Source organism: Trichoderma gamsii, assembly GCF_001481775.2.
Source record: "Trichoderma gamsii strain T6085 chromosome Unknown Scaffold_40.2, whole genome shotgun sequence".
NCBI lineage: Eukaryota > Fungi > Ascomycota > Sordariomycetes > Hypocreales > Hypocreaceae > Trichoderma > Trichoderma gamsii.
Genome location: NW_020171377.1, coordinates 24,147 through 40,708, shown reverse-complemented (window position 1 = coordinate 40,708; position 16,562 = coordinate 24,147). Strand labels below are relative to the sequence as shown.

General features: G+C 46.1%; 5 protein-coding genes across 5 annotated transcripts; 2 read left to right on the top strand and 3 right to left on the bottom strand.

The window, feature by feature from the left end:
• Positions 1–1,254: 1,254 nt before the first annotated feature.
• Positions 1,255–2,577, bottom strand: TGAM01_v208870 (hypothetical protein; the record flags this gene model as incomplete). Its single annotated transcript, XM_018806984.2, has 1 exon — positions 1,255–2,577. One exon carries the CDS (start codon positions 2,575–2,577, stop codon positions 1,255–1,257), a length of 1,323 nt encoding a protein of 440 aa, XP_018659874.1.
• Positions 2,578–3,259: 682 nt separating this feature from the next.
• On the top strand, positions 3,260–5,746 carry TGAM01_v208869 (hypothetical protein; the record flags this gene model as incomplete). Its single annotated transcript, XM_018806985.1, has 1 exon — positions 3,260–5,746. One exon carries the CDS (start codon positions 3,260–3,262, stop codon positions 5,744–5,746), a length of 2,487 nt encoding a protein of 828 aa, XP_018659875.1.
• A 196-nt stretch (positions 5,747–5,942) lies between these two features.
• Positions 5,943–6,908, bottom strand: TGAM01_v208868 (hypothetical protein; the record flags this gene model as incomplete). Its single annotated transcript, XM_018806986.1, has 1 exon — positions 5,943–6,908. The coding sequence occupies one exon, from the start codon at positions 6,906–6,908 to the stop codon at positions 5,943–5,945; it is 966 nt and encodes a 321-aa protein (XP_018659876.1).
• A 1,811-nt stretch (positions 6,909–8,719) lies between these two features.
• Positions 8,720–9,753, bottom strand: TGAM01_v208867 (glutathione S-transferase; the record flags this gene model as incomplete). Its single annotated transcript, XM_018806987.1, has 5 exons — positions 8,720–8,823; positions 8,892–9,059; positions 9,118–9,175; positions 9,239–9,463; positions 9,541–9,753. The coding sequence occupies 5 exons, from the start codon at positions 9,751–9,753 to the stop codon at positions 8,720–8,722; spliced, it is 768 nt and encodes a 255-aa protein (XP_018659877.1).
• A 1,303-nt stretch (positions 9,754–11,056) lies between these two features.
• On the top strand, positions 11,057–16,050 carry TGAM01_v208866 (hypothetical protein; the record flags this gene model as incomplete). The annotated part of the gene is made up of 4 exons (XM_024550428.1): positions 11,057–12,041; positions 12,091–12,115; positions 12,172–13,768; positions 13,816–16,050. 4 exons carry the CDS (start codon positions 11,057–11,059, stop codon positions 16,048–16,050), a joined length of 4,842 nt encoding a protein of 1,613 aa, XP_024404809.1.
• Positions 16,051–16,562: the final 512 nt, after the last annotated feature.

Below are 16,562 nucleotides of genomic sequence, written 5' to 3'. Positions count from 1 at the left end.
GGTAAATCAGGTATATAATGATGCATGCACATAGCTATGCAGTGAGCCAGGCCTGCGTTCAGCGTTGGCTCAATGGGCATAAGCGCAGCGATGTAACGTCTTTGTTCATAGACGAGGCGTTAACCCGTTTCTATAAGTTAAAGTCCGAATGATCCTGCTGGATATCTGCATTTAACTCCGACAGCAGAAAGGCTCAAGTTGGCAAATGAACAAACATTGTATACAAATACATGGGCAAAACGACTTTGATTGTGCATTGAATGTTCCAAAGCTTGAAATTGAGCGAATGGTCTCGTCATCATGAAAAGATTCCTCTCCGAGGGCATCGCTGCATCATCTCCTACGCATCCTCCAAGCACCTATTGCTTCTGCCCATGTAGGCATAAATCGTCGAGCTTTTACTGAATAACATTAAGTGTTTCCATGCTCCCTAGGCTCCCAGTGACATCCTCACTAGCAAGTTCTGGGCTGCTTCTTGATTCTAAGTTGCATCCATTTTGTTTACCCTGCGCGTGGCGTCTGTAATTGAAGTGCATCTGGAGAAAATGAATGCCATTTTGATCGCATGGGCCACGCGCAAAGACAGCCCTTATTAGTAGCGACAGATATATGATGGAGAAGAAAAAAAAAGAAAGTATCTGAGAAAAAGACAAAAAATAACATAGACTGACGAGTGTGGGATTCGAACCCACGCCTCTTGCGAGATGCGAAATCCTGTTTAAGGATCAAGATATTATCTTGAGTCGCACGTGTTAGACCACTCCACCAACTCGCCTTAGCGTCTTTGTTGGAGACCACCGAACGAATTCAATTATAAGAAGGCTCCATCAGCTTCTCCCCCAACGTCGCTGTTTGGCATTATCGTTGCATTTTATAGCTGGTGGTTCACCTATGCATAAAGAAGACAACACGGAGTCTCTATCGTATAAAGCTGAATATGGAAACACTATATGTAACTATATCTAGAGGGCTTGGTTATTTGACCGTATGCGGCCAAGAACTTTATACAATCATCTATACCTAGGAGTAAGTTCACGCTAGCTGCTTAGTTAGTCTCAATGCCCAAGGTTATAATGAAGTGTTATTATATGTCTTTAAGTTGATCATATTGTTACCAGTATAGCTCTTCTATGTTCAATTAAAACTACAATTATGCTCTTCGCTTTTAAGTCAACTAAATCATCTATATCACTGCAAAGTCTAACACTCAACAGACGCTTATACGGAAGCTTCTTACCGACTAAACTTGAGAATTCATACATCGAGAGTGATGGCAACTCTCGTCTTGTCTTGCATAATCTGGGTTGACTCATGCATCTGTTGCCGAGTAACAAGTCGTTTCATCTCCTCTTTGCCCTCGCCATAGCTATCCACTATTCTTGTGGTCAACTGCGCCTTGACTACTCCAGCACCCATCTCGCGGGTTTGCCCAAACAAAATCGTCGACTTCCAGCAACGCGGCTCAATCTCTGCCTCTTGACGCCAAGCAAACTCTCTTGCAATGTGCGTCTCTGTCGTTGCGCTCATTGGGCCTTTGATAGTGTATCTATCGATATGCATAGCAAGAACGAGACACACCTCCCAAATAGTCCAGACGTATTGGATGAGCAGGGGCATCCACAAGACCGAGCATAGCAGCGCGACGGGGAAATAGAGGCCGAATGCAACTACAATTGCGATCTGGATAACTTCGCGGATCCGATTTCGCACTGGGTGGCCATAATGCCGAAAGAATTGGTTCACTACGCTTGGAGGCCCAGTGATCATCATCAACCGGCCCTCAATGGGAGGGCAATCGATTTCCCAGTTTCGATGCTGCTCTCCTTCATCTGAGCTTGAGAGGTTGTCGAGCGGCTCTCGATGAACTGCAAAAACGACGGCGAGGATGCGCAGGGCGAATGGTATCAGGAATAAGACGGCCCACGATGTTCGTTTCACAACGCCAAGTCCAATCGCAATTCCGATGCCGCTTATCTCGCTTATGATGCTGGTTATGAAGCCGTAGAGAGACACATTGCCTGTATGCTCTTGAACGAATGGCATACTGTGGTTAGACAAGTCTTCAACCATGGCCTTTGTCAGAACGAGGTGTGTCACTGCAATTCTTGCTCGCACTGGGGTTTTCTTCTCCCCAACTTTGCCTTCCTCTGCAGCGCAAGTTAGAGAGCCACTCGATGTGCGCACAGAAGATACATCTGGGAGCTGTAGGTTGAGTAACGCGCGCACCCAAATGCAGCTTCTGGCCTGTGAGCTTCGGCTAGGCTCATTGTTTGACGCGTGTAATTGTATCGTCCATCCAATATCGGGATAGAATGCCGAGCCCAGCATATGACCCTGTTGACGGCCCGCCAGAATGCCATTCTTGTAGGCGCTGTCGATAACCTCAAGGGCTGTGGCACTCAGTGGTCCACCCATGGAATAGAGCGCTGCGAGCTTGATGAGGCTCTCTGGTTGGGGGCTTGACAGATAGCGCTGAGGCCATAATAGGCGCTCGAAGATGGTTTTTGTGGCAGCCTCACCGCCGAGATAGCCCAAAACAGCGTTGAAGCCGCCTAAAACATTGTTATCGCCGGACATTTTATCCCTGTCGTGCGCTGAGTTGGATCTGCGGCTGCGTATCGTTCACTCCTCTTACGACACCCAGTTGGAAATTTTTTTACAATACCACAGAAAGTGTTATTGATACCAGAATCTCCGTGGCTAGAAGTTTGAAGCGATTGCTAGTTTTAGTCATTCGCCGCCTCACGCAGAAAGCGGCGGAGACGTAAGGCTGCATTCTTGATCCTTCGAAAACCTGCTGACGGGTCTGGTGCTGCAAATACCCCGTAACCCTGCATATTGTCCAAAGGCGGGGATCCATGTGGTATACAGTTTCAGGCAGCCAGCCAGTGATTCGCTCGTTTGCTAAAGTGGCCTGTTTACCTGAAATCCTCGAAGCATTTAGCTCACACCATTACAGGTAATACAAGCCCTGACCGTCTGTTTAACTGGCAGATGTCTATATTAAGCATCAAACTGTACTAGCACGCCTGCACAAGATCCTACGAGACATGGGGTCGCCTCGTATCTCCTGGGACGATAGGGTATGAAACCCTCATATCATCTAGGCTTGTTATGTATAAGATAAGAGACGGTTACGAGTCGCAAGCCATATTGTCGCTGTCGGATACTTCAAGAATTAACAGCTATATCCCAACACATTGATACGTACTGACACTTTCAACCAACTCTTTGCGAACCCAAGCTTGTTGCCGAAAACATGGAGTCGCTAGATTTCACAGATCCGATGGCGGTTGAAGCTGAGCTTAGAAAGACGATCGAATTTCTTAAAGGTTCAGGCTTTTCCATGGCTTTGAGCGCTGAATTTCAGTTCTCCCCCGACTACGATCAAGTCTGGAACAGCGAATGGGCCAAATACGACAAACTAGAGAAGGCTCGCAAAGACTGTGGCATTGAGAGGCTGGAATGGCAAAATGAGCTTGATGAATACAGAGACAGCGCTCAAACAGAGAGGCGCGAGACTAGTTCGGATGATTCGATCGACTCGAGAAGCAAAAATTCCTTGATCAGCTATTTATTCGCTTTTAGTATGGAACAGTATGGCGAGGCACCGACGATCAATAGGCTCCAAGGCTGGAAGACGGCCATATCGAGCTGGAGGCTGTTTCGCGAGAAATACAACTCAGATGATAAAAGTTTTCGCCTGTATCTTTCCGATGCACAACGTGCCTCTTACTTTTTGCTGGACGACTGGTGGCATTCTCGATACTGCAGCACTGGAGACATGGCTTCTTTCAAAAACTCGCTTGATGAGCTATTTTCCATAACTTCCACGTCACCGCCGACAAGTACGAGCTTTCCATACACTTGGAAGTATAACTCGCTGTATCATAAGTTGTGTCTCGAGCTGTTTATGAGGGAGTTCCACCCCATGGAATGGGAGCCATTCAACCCACACAGTTTCCTGGCTGGTCTGATGAGCTCTCGGAAGAAGGCTACTAAAGAGGCCATATCAATGCGTTTTGCGTATTTTGCTTTGCAGGAAAAGTTGGAACCAAGCCACTCTGGCTCCTTTCCTGTATACCCACGATACGCGAGAGACAAACAGCTCTGGCGTGAGAACGAATATTTTAACGAACCTGCGAAAGATGGCATAGCAAGAGAAATTTGGAAACTGGTTGATCAGAATTCGCCCGACCCAAGATACCTCTGGGACGTAAAGGCCAAAAAGACGATCCGAGTTGATCAGCATCATCCTGAGTATGTCTGCATCAGCCACACTTGGGGCCGATGGACTGTCAAGCCGCCTTCTCATATCAGTATCCCAGGAGTACCTTGGAAAGTCCTCGAGAACACTTTGTATGATATCCAAGATCTACCCAACATGCTCCTCAAATTGAACCACGACTTCATCTGGCTTGATCTTTTTTGCCTACCGCAGGACGATTCGCCCGAGCATCGAGCGGAAGTTGCCAATCAAACAGCCATATTTCATCGAGCAAAGAAGTGTATCGCTTGGCTCAACGATGTAGAGACCTGGGATGGAACGAAGGCTGCCATAGATTACTTGGGTATGAAGTATTTGCGCACATCAGCCACTGACCCAGAGCTCGCAGTCAGTGATAAGCGCTTGAAGTCTAGTATTGCCACGGCGGCGGACAAGCATTTGGAACTGATGAAGGCAAGTGACGAGCCTTCGACTTGGTTCTCGTCTTTATGGACCCTTCAAGAAGCTGCCTTGTGCCCTGACTTACAACTTTGCACGAGAAGCATGGAACTGCTGTTGGATAACACTGGCACTCCAATAAGTCTTTCAACTTTGATGGCCATTCTCTCTCTCCTCAGGGCTCCGAACAGGAGCAAAATGGCAGAGTTTCCTTCCGATCCACCTTTTGATATCGTTCCTGAGTGCGTGTCAAAGCTTTTTCTCTTGGGAAAGATGACAAAATTGGAGTGGCTGCTGGAACATTTAACGCCGATGGATATCATGGTCACATCGAACACGCGCACTTGCAAACGTTCTCGAGCCGTTGCAATCATGAATGCTCTTGGTGTTTTGGACTGGTACAAGACAGACCCTGAGGGCGGCAAACTTGGTACGGGCGGCAAGGAAGAGAACCTTGTTTTGGATACATTTCCCATTGAGTTTGTCAGGGAAGCCGCACGCAAATACGGAGCTGTGTTCTACACGGCAGTCAAATCCGTAAACTCTTACAGAGTTAAGACACACGAAGGGCTCTGGGGGTTTCCAGATGTTCATATTGGAAGCATGATGCCTTTTTCCGAAACCCACGGATGGTATACATCCGTGATGAATGCTGTGACAGTGCCAACAATACAGAAGAAGGACCATGAAGCAGTTGCTAGCTGGCACATTAACGAAAATGGGAGCGTGAGAATACGATCTGCAGGCATAGTCTCCTGCTCAAGCAATTCCGCCAACAAGCCCCCAATCAAATCCTTTGTCGCCACCATGGAAGGACGCGAAAGGTTGACAATTGTGCAAAATAAAACGGCCCACAATGACTTACATGCTTCGCTTCGGGAGTTGGCTGGGGATACAATGGTATTTTATGCGGTTGTACTGCAGGAAGACTATGGAAAGAAGTCGGGTATCTTGCTTCAGGCGCCCAGGACGAGAATTCCAAAACCTGGTAAGAGGTGGCTGATCAAAGCAGGCTTTTTCAACACGCTCGAATCATCTTCGCCGACGCCATCCACAGCTGTTAATTGGTGCGTTGCGTGAAGAGAGAGTGAAAGTCAGGAAGGCAGCTTGCATTACACGTCAATTAAGATATATAGTCTATGGAAGAGTCTTCGATGCGACCATTTTGCGTCTATGAAAGAAAGATATTATCTATCAAGATATATTTGCCAGTTCATATAGACAAATATACTCGATCTAGTGGAAGAAATAGCCAACTGCTACAATCTCCTATACATTAGTTGCCTTGCAGCCAAGGTACAATTGTTGTCCAAAAGATGATATCAACTTTGAGATCGTTAACCGCGAAATCAACAAATTCCTGCTTCGTAAACGGCTTTCCGGTAGCCGCATTGGTCTCATTCAGCACGTCAGGCTGCTGAACAGCTATAACACTAATCGGTACCTTGTTGTGATACTCCGGAATATACACGTATGAGTTTGCCATTTGCCCTGGCTTGTTCGGGATCAAGTCTGGTCCGCCAACACCGACGCCATGCTTTGCGTAATAGTTGAAGGAGTCGGTGAAACGGTTGTTCGTGTTGTTCCATCCATCAGGCCAGAAGTTGACATACTGCACAGCATAGCTCTTCTTGAAAACACTGGCTGCGTAGCCGGCGTTCTCCAGTTCACCCAGGAAGTAGCCCTCGTCGGTGTAGTTGTTCGCAGTTACGTCCACAGCGATGGACGTCTCTGGTAGGTTGAGTCCAGTAATTTTACCATCAAAATTCAGAGCCAACTCCTTTAAGAGTGCCTGGTAGCGAGAGCGAACTCGTGCATTCCATTGCTGCGCTACATAGCCAGTGATATTGAAGTTGCCATCGCAGGAATCTCCATCACAAGAAGGTGCACTTCCATTGTTGTAGTACGGTGTATGCAAGTATTTAGGGACAGGATCATTAGAGACATCAAAGCTTCTGTCCTGAACCTGAACCCAGAGCTTCTTGCCTTTGGCGAGTACATTTTTGTAATCGCACCTAATTCTGGAAAAATTATAGTGACCTTGAGTTGGCTCAAGAGACTTCCAAGTATACTGAGCTTGAACTCCAACGATATCGGGTCGATCCAACAGGTTCAAGGCCACGTCGTCAATTTGAGGACTGTACAGCCAATTTTGCGGCAATGGATGGTTATCGGCTGCTGGTGAAGGGGCAGCGAGCGCCTGTCCAGCCAGGGCTGAGAGAGCCAAGTAATAGAAGCGCATTATGACCAGTGATAGTATATGAAAGGCGGTGCTGACTGCTAAAAGATGTCTGATTCAATCAAAGTGTTACTGGGGATTTTAGGGCACAAAAAGGGTGATGAAAGTTGTCCAGAACATTAGAATTTATATGCGAAATTGAGATAGCTCATTATACTACGTATCTATCTTTGCTGTAACGTTGACCCCACGATGGTCCATGTTGTCGACCGTTCCCGGTTGTGAATACGAAGTACGAGCAAGCCGAGTATCCACTAATAAGTTCAAGCCAGATACGTGCAGTCCCGCAATGAGAACAGTGCGTCAACAATGGCGTCTCCGAAAATGGAGAAGAGAGCCCCCGATAATGGTCTTCCCGACAACGGTGCCTGAAAGCATAGTCTGTTATAACGGGGAAGTGCATGTTCAAAGACATCAGATTGGTTCGGCCGGATAATGTGACAATAAGGGTCCTTCGGCAAAGCCTTTAGCGCTTATCATGGTGACTTTATCAGCTGTCATAAACTTTGTCCGCCGGCCGTACATGAATCAGGTCACGAAAATCGGGATACGAAAGTCATCGGGGAATTAAGAGAATTTTCCTTCGGCTAATACGAGTTCCAGAGTTTCTAGAACGCTTCCTAGCGCTTGTAGTAGTAATCAAGCGGAAAGACTTGCCTCTTGTACTTGTTGTTTAGGGGAATCAAAAGACGTGATGTATTTGTGATGATAGCTGTGGCTTATATCAATGCAGGTGTCTCACTAACAAGCTTTCCGCGAAACTGATAGTATTCGTCATCAATCAACATACTTCAAACGCTCAATATCTAGATATCAATGGTGTTGTTTAGTATTATCCTGCGGGACTGAAAGCTATGAAGCGCGATCTTGGATGCATTAATAAGGGCGGACTGTAATACCGGCACTATTTTCACTGTTCTGCAAACCGGACAGTTTCTAAAATAGCACATATTCTATTACTCTTTTAGAAATATCTCGAGTTTCAGTGATATATATAGATGCTGATGATTTTCATCCAACCAATCACAATATGATCTACTCGTTGAATCTGTGGTAATCGCCCCCTCTTTATAATTGGGACAATGGGCCTGCTGGAGGCCTCTTCAAAAACTGTCGTAGACTAATCAATTTACACCTCCAAGGAGATTTATCTTCTTCAGCTTATCCACTTGCACTATCTACCCATTTTCTCTACTTTAGGTGACCAATGATTAGTGTTGACCTCACAGTTGAATCCAAGCCGCGTGAAACCGGCTAAAAGCTAAGGTCGTTAACAAAAGTTCTCTTCATCTGAGTTCAACGCAGACAACACAATAATTCTTAACTTTTGACCAAGAATTGCGAGGTTGTGGCTACCAACAGGAAAACAAATATCGAAAATGGGAAGTACAATACATGTTAAGCCATAAACATATGCACAAGCTTTCATTCCAGTTTTTCTCTGTAATGCAAGTCATAATTGCAAAAAAAACTATAATGAGAGAAGTAAAATACTGCGAGCGTGCGTGTATCGTAGAGGGGGCAACAAGGCGATGAAAAACCATGTTATCATTGCCTGGGGCAAAGTTGAAGATGGCTCAAACTCATTACAGAGATATGAAGCCCTTCTACATTTTTTGGTACAACTCATTGAAAATCTCGATAAAGGGGTTTTAATACATTACATGAGAGACATGTGACGCATTTTCCCGTAATATCATCTGCTAGACTAGGTAACCAGCGAGACTGCATTCGCTCAAAGTTTTGTCCTGCGACAAACATTGACTTCTACTAAACAAAGTGCTTCGGTGCCGTTTCTGACACTAGCACGCGGCCTATGATAGCATCTTTTGGGCTTTTTCGTAGCTTGGGCGCGCCAAAAGCTTCTTCAGCCATTTTTCTAGATAAGGGTACTTGTCGAGAGACACACCATCTAGTTCTAGAGGCAATTGCATCTGCAATTAGTTACACATAATAACTTATATAATATGGACAAGAAAGTCTTACCGTGATTAGCGACCCAGCCTAGGCAGGCTATATCGGCTATGGTAATGCGGTCACCGACAAGCAGTCCATGAGGGGACTTAGCCAGGTGAGTTTCCATAGTGTTATACAGGCGGTGAGTTTCATTGTCATAGCGGCTAATACCGTACTCTATTTTCTCGGCGGCATATCCTGTGGATCTCTAGTCAGCATCTGCCCGGAGAAGGAATCATATATTCAATCTACCCACTCCTAAAATGCTCTAGCTGTCCTTGCATAGGGCCTAAACCGCCTATTTGCCAAGAGAGCTAAACAGTTCTGTTAATTGTTGAAGTTAAAGGCATAGAGTCCCGAAATTTTTGTGAACGTACCCAACTCTTTACCTCCCAATACTCAGGGGAGTCCTTTGGGTACGAGAATTTGTTGTTCGTATCGTAGCGCTCAACAATGTACTCAAGGATTGCACCACTTTCAAAAATACGTTGCTCTTTCCCGCTCGGCCACGTATCGGTCAAGGCGGGGATCCGGCCATTGGGATTAATGTCCAGAAACCAGGGCAGTTTCTGCTCATTCTCTCTGAGCTTCACATGGTACAACTGATAAGCGGAAAATGTATATGTCAGCAACTTGATATCCCGCGTCCACTTGATATGAGGTGCGTGGTCTTTCAAACCTTGTATTCGAGTCCAAGCTCTTCAAGCAAGATTGGAACCTTGATACCATTTGGTGTTAATGCGGTGTAAAGCGTGAAATCAGTCTTGAGACCCATGTTCATAGATGAGACTTGTCGCTGTGCAGTGTAAAGTGTTCTTGTACCGAAGGTAAATTCGCGAGGCTTCAGTTGTAATGAATGGTAGATAAGTGTACGTTTTAAAAGAGATTGCATTGCGTTACAGAGCTGAGACGTTTGAAACTAGAGATTGAGTCGTGATTTTAAGCTTGTAAGTGGCGCAGGCCATGCACGGTGACGAGCGGCCAAGAATTCCAATGTTAGTCCGAAATCGTCCGCCTCGCCCTGCCGACAAATACAACCAGCTAGCTCCAACGGATCTCTCTATTACTAAGTAAATACGTAATGATGAAAGAATTAGTAATTTGACGATTTAGCTTATTTCAATATTACAGGGAAATTGGTCAACTATTGTGACTCAGTGACTCTATCCTAAGCGCACTTGCCGGGAGCTACAGTTGGTGGCCAAAAGTGTGAAGATACCACTTTGTTTTTACTGCTATAAATTTTTACACTATAACTGGAATAAGCTATTTCTTATCTAATTGAGTTATAAATATAAATCATTAGATTATTAGATAACTCTGCGTTTTATATCCAATATTTTATATAATACCTTTATGCATAGTGTACAGCAATAAGCCAGTGTAGTATAAATTAAATAAGCCTCCAGATCCGAGCTCAGGGTTGTGTGAGAGGATCACTAACTTGACTAAATTATTATAATCATCTAAGATCTGCCTGCATTCTTCTGTTTCAGAGCACCAAAACGGGCGAATGCAAGCAAGTCTTAAAGGGTTCAACTCCGTAATATTCTCACACAACCCTAAGCTAGTGGCAATAACCTTATATAGAACAGTCCAGATCTAGAACATCCGCACTGGAGAAGAGAAGCTGGTTCTAAAGGGGCAAGGCAATCTGCCCTAATTAATAACGCTGTCTCTAAACTTTAGTCTAGTAGCACTAGCCTCTAGATAATATAGTCTAGATCTAGAGCACTGATATAGATGAGTGCAGGTATATTCAAAAATATGACTGCGCTTGTGGCATCGGGCTTATATAATAAGTTAGTCCGGATCTAGAGGTTTAATATAGTCAAGGGTATATAAGTAATTTAAGTACTATAATCGCTCTCAGCAATATTATCTATGTACCTAGCCACTTCAGAAATGAATAGCAGCCACACAGCCCCCTGCACGGTGTGAACCCATCATGCAGTGCCAGCGCATCCAGCATCCTTGTAACGAATCATCTGGAGACTGTAAATTGACTGTATGCGGTACATACATCTACCCATCTTATATCAGGCTCCAGAATCATTGTTGGGCGCAAAATATCCCTTGCATATCGTCTGCTGGTTCCTACTGCCGCTTCTCCCCTTCTTCCCTCGAACCCTGTTGCAACCATGTCTTGGTCGATATTCTAAGCATCATTTTTTTCTTGTCTAGGCTTCGCAATCATGCCAGACTGTCAAATTTATACCGTCGGCTGGATCTGTGCCATCACTACCGAGCTTGTGGCTGCGCAATCCTTCCTTGACGAAGAACACGACGATGCTCAGTCAGCTGCCACAAACGACAACAACACCTATGTCCGGGGCAAAATCGGGTCCCACAACGTCGTTATTGCTCTTTTGCCCCATGGAGAATACGGCACGGCCTCTGCGGCTATCGTTGCGCGGGATATGCTACGCAGCTTCCCCAATGTGCGTATCGGATTGATGGTCGGCATCGGAGGCGGTGCGCCAAGTCCAAAGCACGATATACGCCTAGGCGATGTCGTGGTTAGCAGCCGCAGTGGCGACAAAGGCGGCGTATTTCAATATGATTTTGGCAAGACCATACAGAGCCAGGTTTTCCAAGAAACTGGCTTCCTCAACCAATCGCCGACGGTGTTACGGACTGCAGTTGGTGTGCTCGAAGCCCAATATGAAATGAATGGCCATAATCTCGAAGCCAGCATTGAATCAGCGCTAAAGAGGATAAAAAGGCGCAAGAAGTATTCGCGTCCATTGCCAGCTACCGACGTGCTTTATCGATCTGACTTTGAGCACCTGTCGTCGGTGGACAACTGCAACGAAGGATGCGGAGATGATCCTTCTCGCCTAGTAACCCGAGACGAACGCGACGAGGAAGATGATTATCCTGCTATTCACTATGGATTGATTGCCAGCGCAAATCAGGTGATGAAAGATGCAATTACTCGAGACAAATTGGCGGCAGAAAAGGGAGTCCTCTGTTTCGAAATGGAAGCAGCCGGCCTGATGAACCATTTCCCATGTATTGTGATCCGTGGCATATGCGACTACTCGGATTCTCACAAGAACAAGGAGTGGCAGGGCTTTGCAGCCATGGCAGCAGCCGCCTACGCAAAGGATCTATTGCTCCGAGTTGCTCCTGGCAAGGTCGAAGAAGAGCAGAGGGCTATAGATAAGCTGAATATGGGTTGGTTTTATTCGCCATCATAGGACGACTGAGAACTAAAGTTAAGTAGTGCACGAGGATACACAGACGATCAAGTAGGTATAAGCCCATGACAATTGAGAAATGAAATTAGCTAATGATGTCTTGTAAGGAATGCTATGACTTCCTTTGGTACAACAACATCTCTTAACCAACTTTCGATTGCTCAAGGGGCTTCGTTTGACTCTCGAGCAGAGGAACGAAACGAGCCATGTCTACCCAACACTAGGGTCGAATTACTTGAGAAGTTATCTGCATGGATTGCTGAACCAAGCTCCAAGCCAATATTTTGGCTGAACGGTATGGCAGGGACGGGCAAATCAACCATAGCTCGTACTTTGGCTGAAGCACAAGCCAGGTCAAAGGGCCTCGGCGCTACCTTCTTCTTCAAGAGAGGAGAGTATGATCGAACAAACCTCAAGAATTTTGTATCGACGCTTGCTCGTCAGTTGGCTAGAAACGTTCCAGGGCTCGACGTGCATATTAAGGCTGCGATCGACGTCGACTCAACCATTGTTGATAAACAAGTACAAGAACAATTCAAGAGACTCGTCGTTGAGCCACTCTTGAAAATTCCCCAGACCCAATCGTCACTTGTCTTTGTCATTGATGCCTTGGATGAGTGTGAGCTAGACAGTGATGTGGCGCTGCTCATCCGACTCTTCTCAGCCGCGCAGAGTCTAAGCTCCCGACTTCGAGTCTTCATAACCAGCCGACCAGAACTTCCTATCCGCCTTGGGTTCAATAACATCCAAGGGACCTACGAAGACTTAGTTCTCCATGAAATTCCTGCGCCGACGATTGAACATGACATCACAGTCTTTCTCCGACACAAACTGAACCTGATTAAAAAAGAAGCTGATCAGTATCAAGAAGAACGAAAATTGCCTGAAAACTGGCCCGGTGAAGCAGCTATGCAGAAGCTTGTTACAATGGCCATCCCGTTGTTCATCTTCGCATCAACTATTTGCCGACTGATCGGTGACTATAGACTGGGCAATCCACAGGGTCTGCTGGACGAAGTTCTCAGCCAAGAAAACGGCGATGGCGCCTCTCAGCTGCACATGACTTATTATCCAGCGTTGAAGCAGCAATTCGCTAGCTTGCAAGAGCATGAAATCGACAGGCGTAGAAAAGTCGTCGAAAGTTTCCGCCTAGTTGTAGGCACTATTGTGACACTTTTTCAGCCTTTATCTACGGTCTCACTGTCTGGACTCCTTGGAATTTCCGAGGGGGCCGTGTCTGCTAGACTGAGATTGCTCCACTCGGTCTTGGATATTCCAACGGATCCCGAACGCCCTATACGACTACTGCATCTATCGTTTCGAGATTATCTCATCAATCCTCAAATTATGAAAGAGAAGTACTTTTGGATAGATGAAAGGCTGGTGCACCAGAATCTAGCAAGGCATTGCCTACGTATTATGAGGCTTCATCTACGAGAAGATATATGCGGCCTACAGCATCCAGGCTCACGTCGATCCGATATCAAAATTGAACAAGTCAGATTGAATGTTCCGATAGAACTTGAGTATGCTTGTCTTTACTGGATACAGCATGTAGCAGCAGAGAGCCTTGAGTCAGATACTACTGAGGAGATTCATAGCTTTCTGCGGCAACATTTTCTGCATTGGATCGAACTAATAACCCTCGTTGGAAGGTTTACGGAGGGTGTTCCTTTACTCACAAAATTACAAGACTGTGTGCAGGTAAGCAACGCTTTCGAGGTAGCTAAGAGCCTACTAACGCTATATAGAGAGCAGAGGAGCACCTGAATCAACCCCTGGCCGATTTTATCACGGATGCAATACGTTTCCTGCGCTTGAACTTTGCCGTTATCAATGAAGCACCGTTGCAGATATATTCCTCTGCATTGCTTTATACACCTGGAAAAAGCCACGTCAGAATGCAATATGCTGATACGATACCAGAATGGATTTCCCTCAGGCCAATGGTAGGAGACAACTGGGATCCATGTCTGTTGATACTAGAGGGCCATAGCAACCGAGTCGGCTCAGTTGTCTTCTCTCATGACTCTAAACTTGTGGTATCAGCTTCACAGGATGAAACAGTCCGCATCTGGAGCACCGAAACAGGAGAGTGCAGGCACATCTTAGTTGGCGATAGAAGGCCAGGCAAGTCAGCCTTCTCCCACAACTCCGAGCTAGTAGCAGCAGCCTCAACTGATAACACAGCTCGGATCTGGAGCACCGAAACGGGCGAATGCAAGCAAATCTTGGAGGGTCATAGCAAACCAGTCATCAACGTGATCTTCTCACACAACTCTGAGCTAGTGGCAACAACTTCATATGATTCAACAGTTCGGATCTGGAGCACCGAAACAGGCGAATGCAAGCAAATCTTGGAAGGTCATAGCAACTCATTTAACTCTGTAATGTTCTCGCACAACTCTGAGCTAGTGGCAACAACTTCATATGATTCAACGGTTCGGATCTGGAGCACCCGCACTGGAGAAGACAAGCTGGTTCAGAGGGGGCAAGGCAATCCCCCCTTGCCAGTAGCGCTGTCTCCAAACTTTAGCCTGGTGGCATTAGCCTGTGAAGATGACACAGTCCAGATCCGGAGCACTGATACAGATGAGTGCAAGCATATCATAAAGGGTCATGGTAGCCATATCAAGTTCATGGAGTTCTCAAATGACTCCAAACTAGTGGCCTTTTCTGGAGACAGAGGTGCCGGAGCCCGGATTTGGAATATCAACACAGGCGAAGGCAAAGCCCTGGAGGGTTTTGACGAATGGGTCGAGTCAATAGCATTTTCACATGACTCCAAGCTAGTCACAATAGCCTCAAGTGGGTATAAAGTCCAGATCTGGAGCACTTGTACAGGCGAGTGTAAGCAAACTCTAGAAGGCCATAACCGTTGGGTCGCGTCAGTCATGTTTTCTCACAACTCTAAGCTTGTGGCATCATCCTCCGCCGACGGCACAGTCAGGATTTGGGACTCCAGTTCGGGCGATTGCAGAGTTCCTGTTGGCCATAGCGATAGAGTCCGGTCAGTGGCATTGTCGCCTGATGCTAAGCTAGGGGCATCGGGCTCAGAGGATCATACAGTCCGGATCTGGTGCACTGATACAGGCAATTATAGGATTCTGAAAGGCCATAGCGATCATGTCACTTCTGTGGAGTTCTCGCATGATTCGAAGCTTGTATTATCATTCTCGCACGATTATACAATCAGGGTCTGGTGCACTGAAACAGGCGAGTGCAGGGTTCTAAAAGGCCATAGTAATACTGTGTTTTCTGTGGTATTCTCGCATGATTCAAAGCTTATAGCATCAGCCTCGCAGGATACAACAGTCCGGATCTGGAGTACAGATACAGGCGATTGCACTATACTGCAAGGCCATAGCCATATGGTCCGTTCTGTGACGTTCTCACATGACTCCGCGCTCGTGGCATCGGGCTCATACGATAAATCAGTCCGGATCTGGTGCACTAAAACAGGCCAGTGCATTCTTGTCAAAGAGCATGACTCTGGCATCGAATCGGTGGCATTTTCACATAGCTCTAAGTTAGTGGCATTGGCTTTGCCTGCTGGTAAAGTCTGGATCCGGAGCGTCGACACGGGCGAGTGCATACAAGTGATCCAAGTACCATGGCGTGACGGAAAGCTATGCTTCAACGCCGACGACACATCCATTGCCACAGATGCTGGAACTGTGCCCTTGAATCTCCAGCCTAGTACTACAGCATCTGATCCACCTTCTATGGCAGGCTCATCTGCAATAACAGATCTCTCCATCGATGAAGGCTTGACTTGGATTAGTTGGCGCCAAAAGAGGATCTTGTGGCTTCCAACTGAATGCCGTGGAGGGAAAGCAGCTGTCCGCGGATCAATAATTATATTAGGATGCCGGTCGGGGAGAGTGCTTCTGATCCGCTTTGATATAAAGGAGCTTGACGTATTAAGTCCTGCCGCCAATCTTTCAGCCGAAGAACCCAAGCTTAAACGCCAGAGACTCGTATGAATTGATGATTATTACTGCAATTTGACGCCAGAACATCGAAATCATTATACACAAGACGAGAAAGAGGTTACTGTAATCTGTGATATCATTAGATCACCAAAGCAAAAGAGCATTGAATAGGTAGCAACAGCAGTCATCTTAATAGCACCAGCTGTTTTAAAAGGATCCGTATTATACGCTACCAAATTAGATCGCAACAAGAGCAGCTCCTGTAAGTGTAAACTTTCTGGTGATAGTACATCAAAGAAAGCGTAAAGTATTGATTTCAGCTTTGGTCAGCTTTTCTCCGTCTTGGTTTCGTCGCTGCGTATGATGTTACTTCTCTCTTTCTCTAATAAGCGGCAGCTGTATAAAGGAGCTGCCGTTTTTACATCTGGACTCAGCTATAGAGCCGCGGATGTCTGCATGAACACAGGCATAGAGAAAGTGGAAGAGGAGGAAAGAATAGAACGTTTAATCAGTGTGATTTTTGACCCCTCCCTCCCTCCCTCTTATTTCCTAACACTAACTTC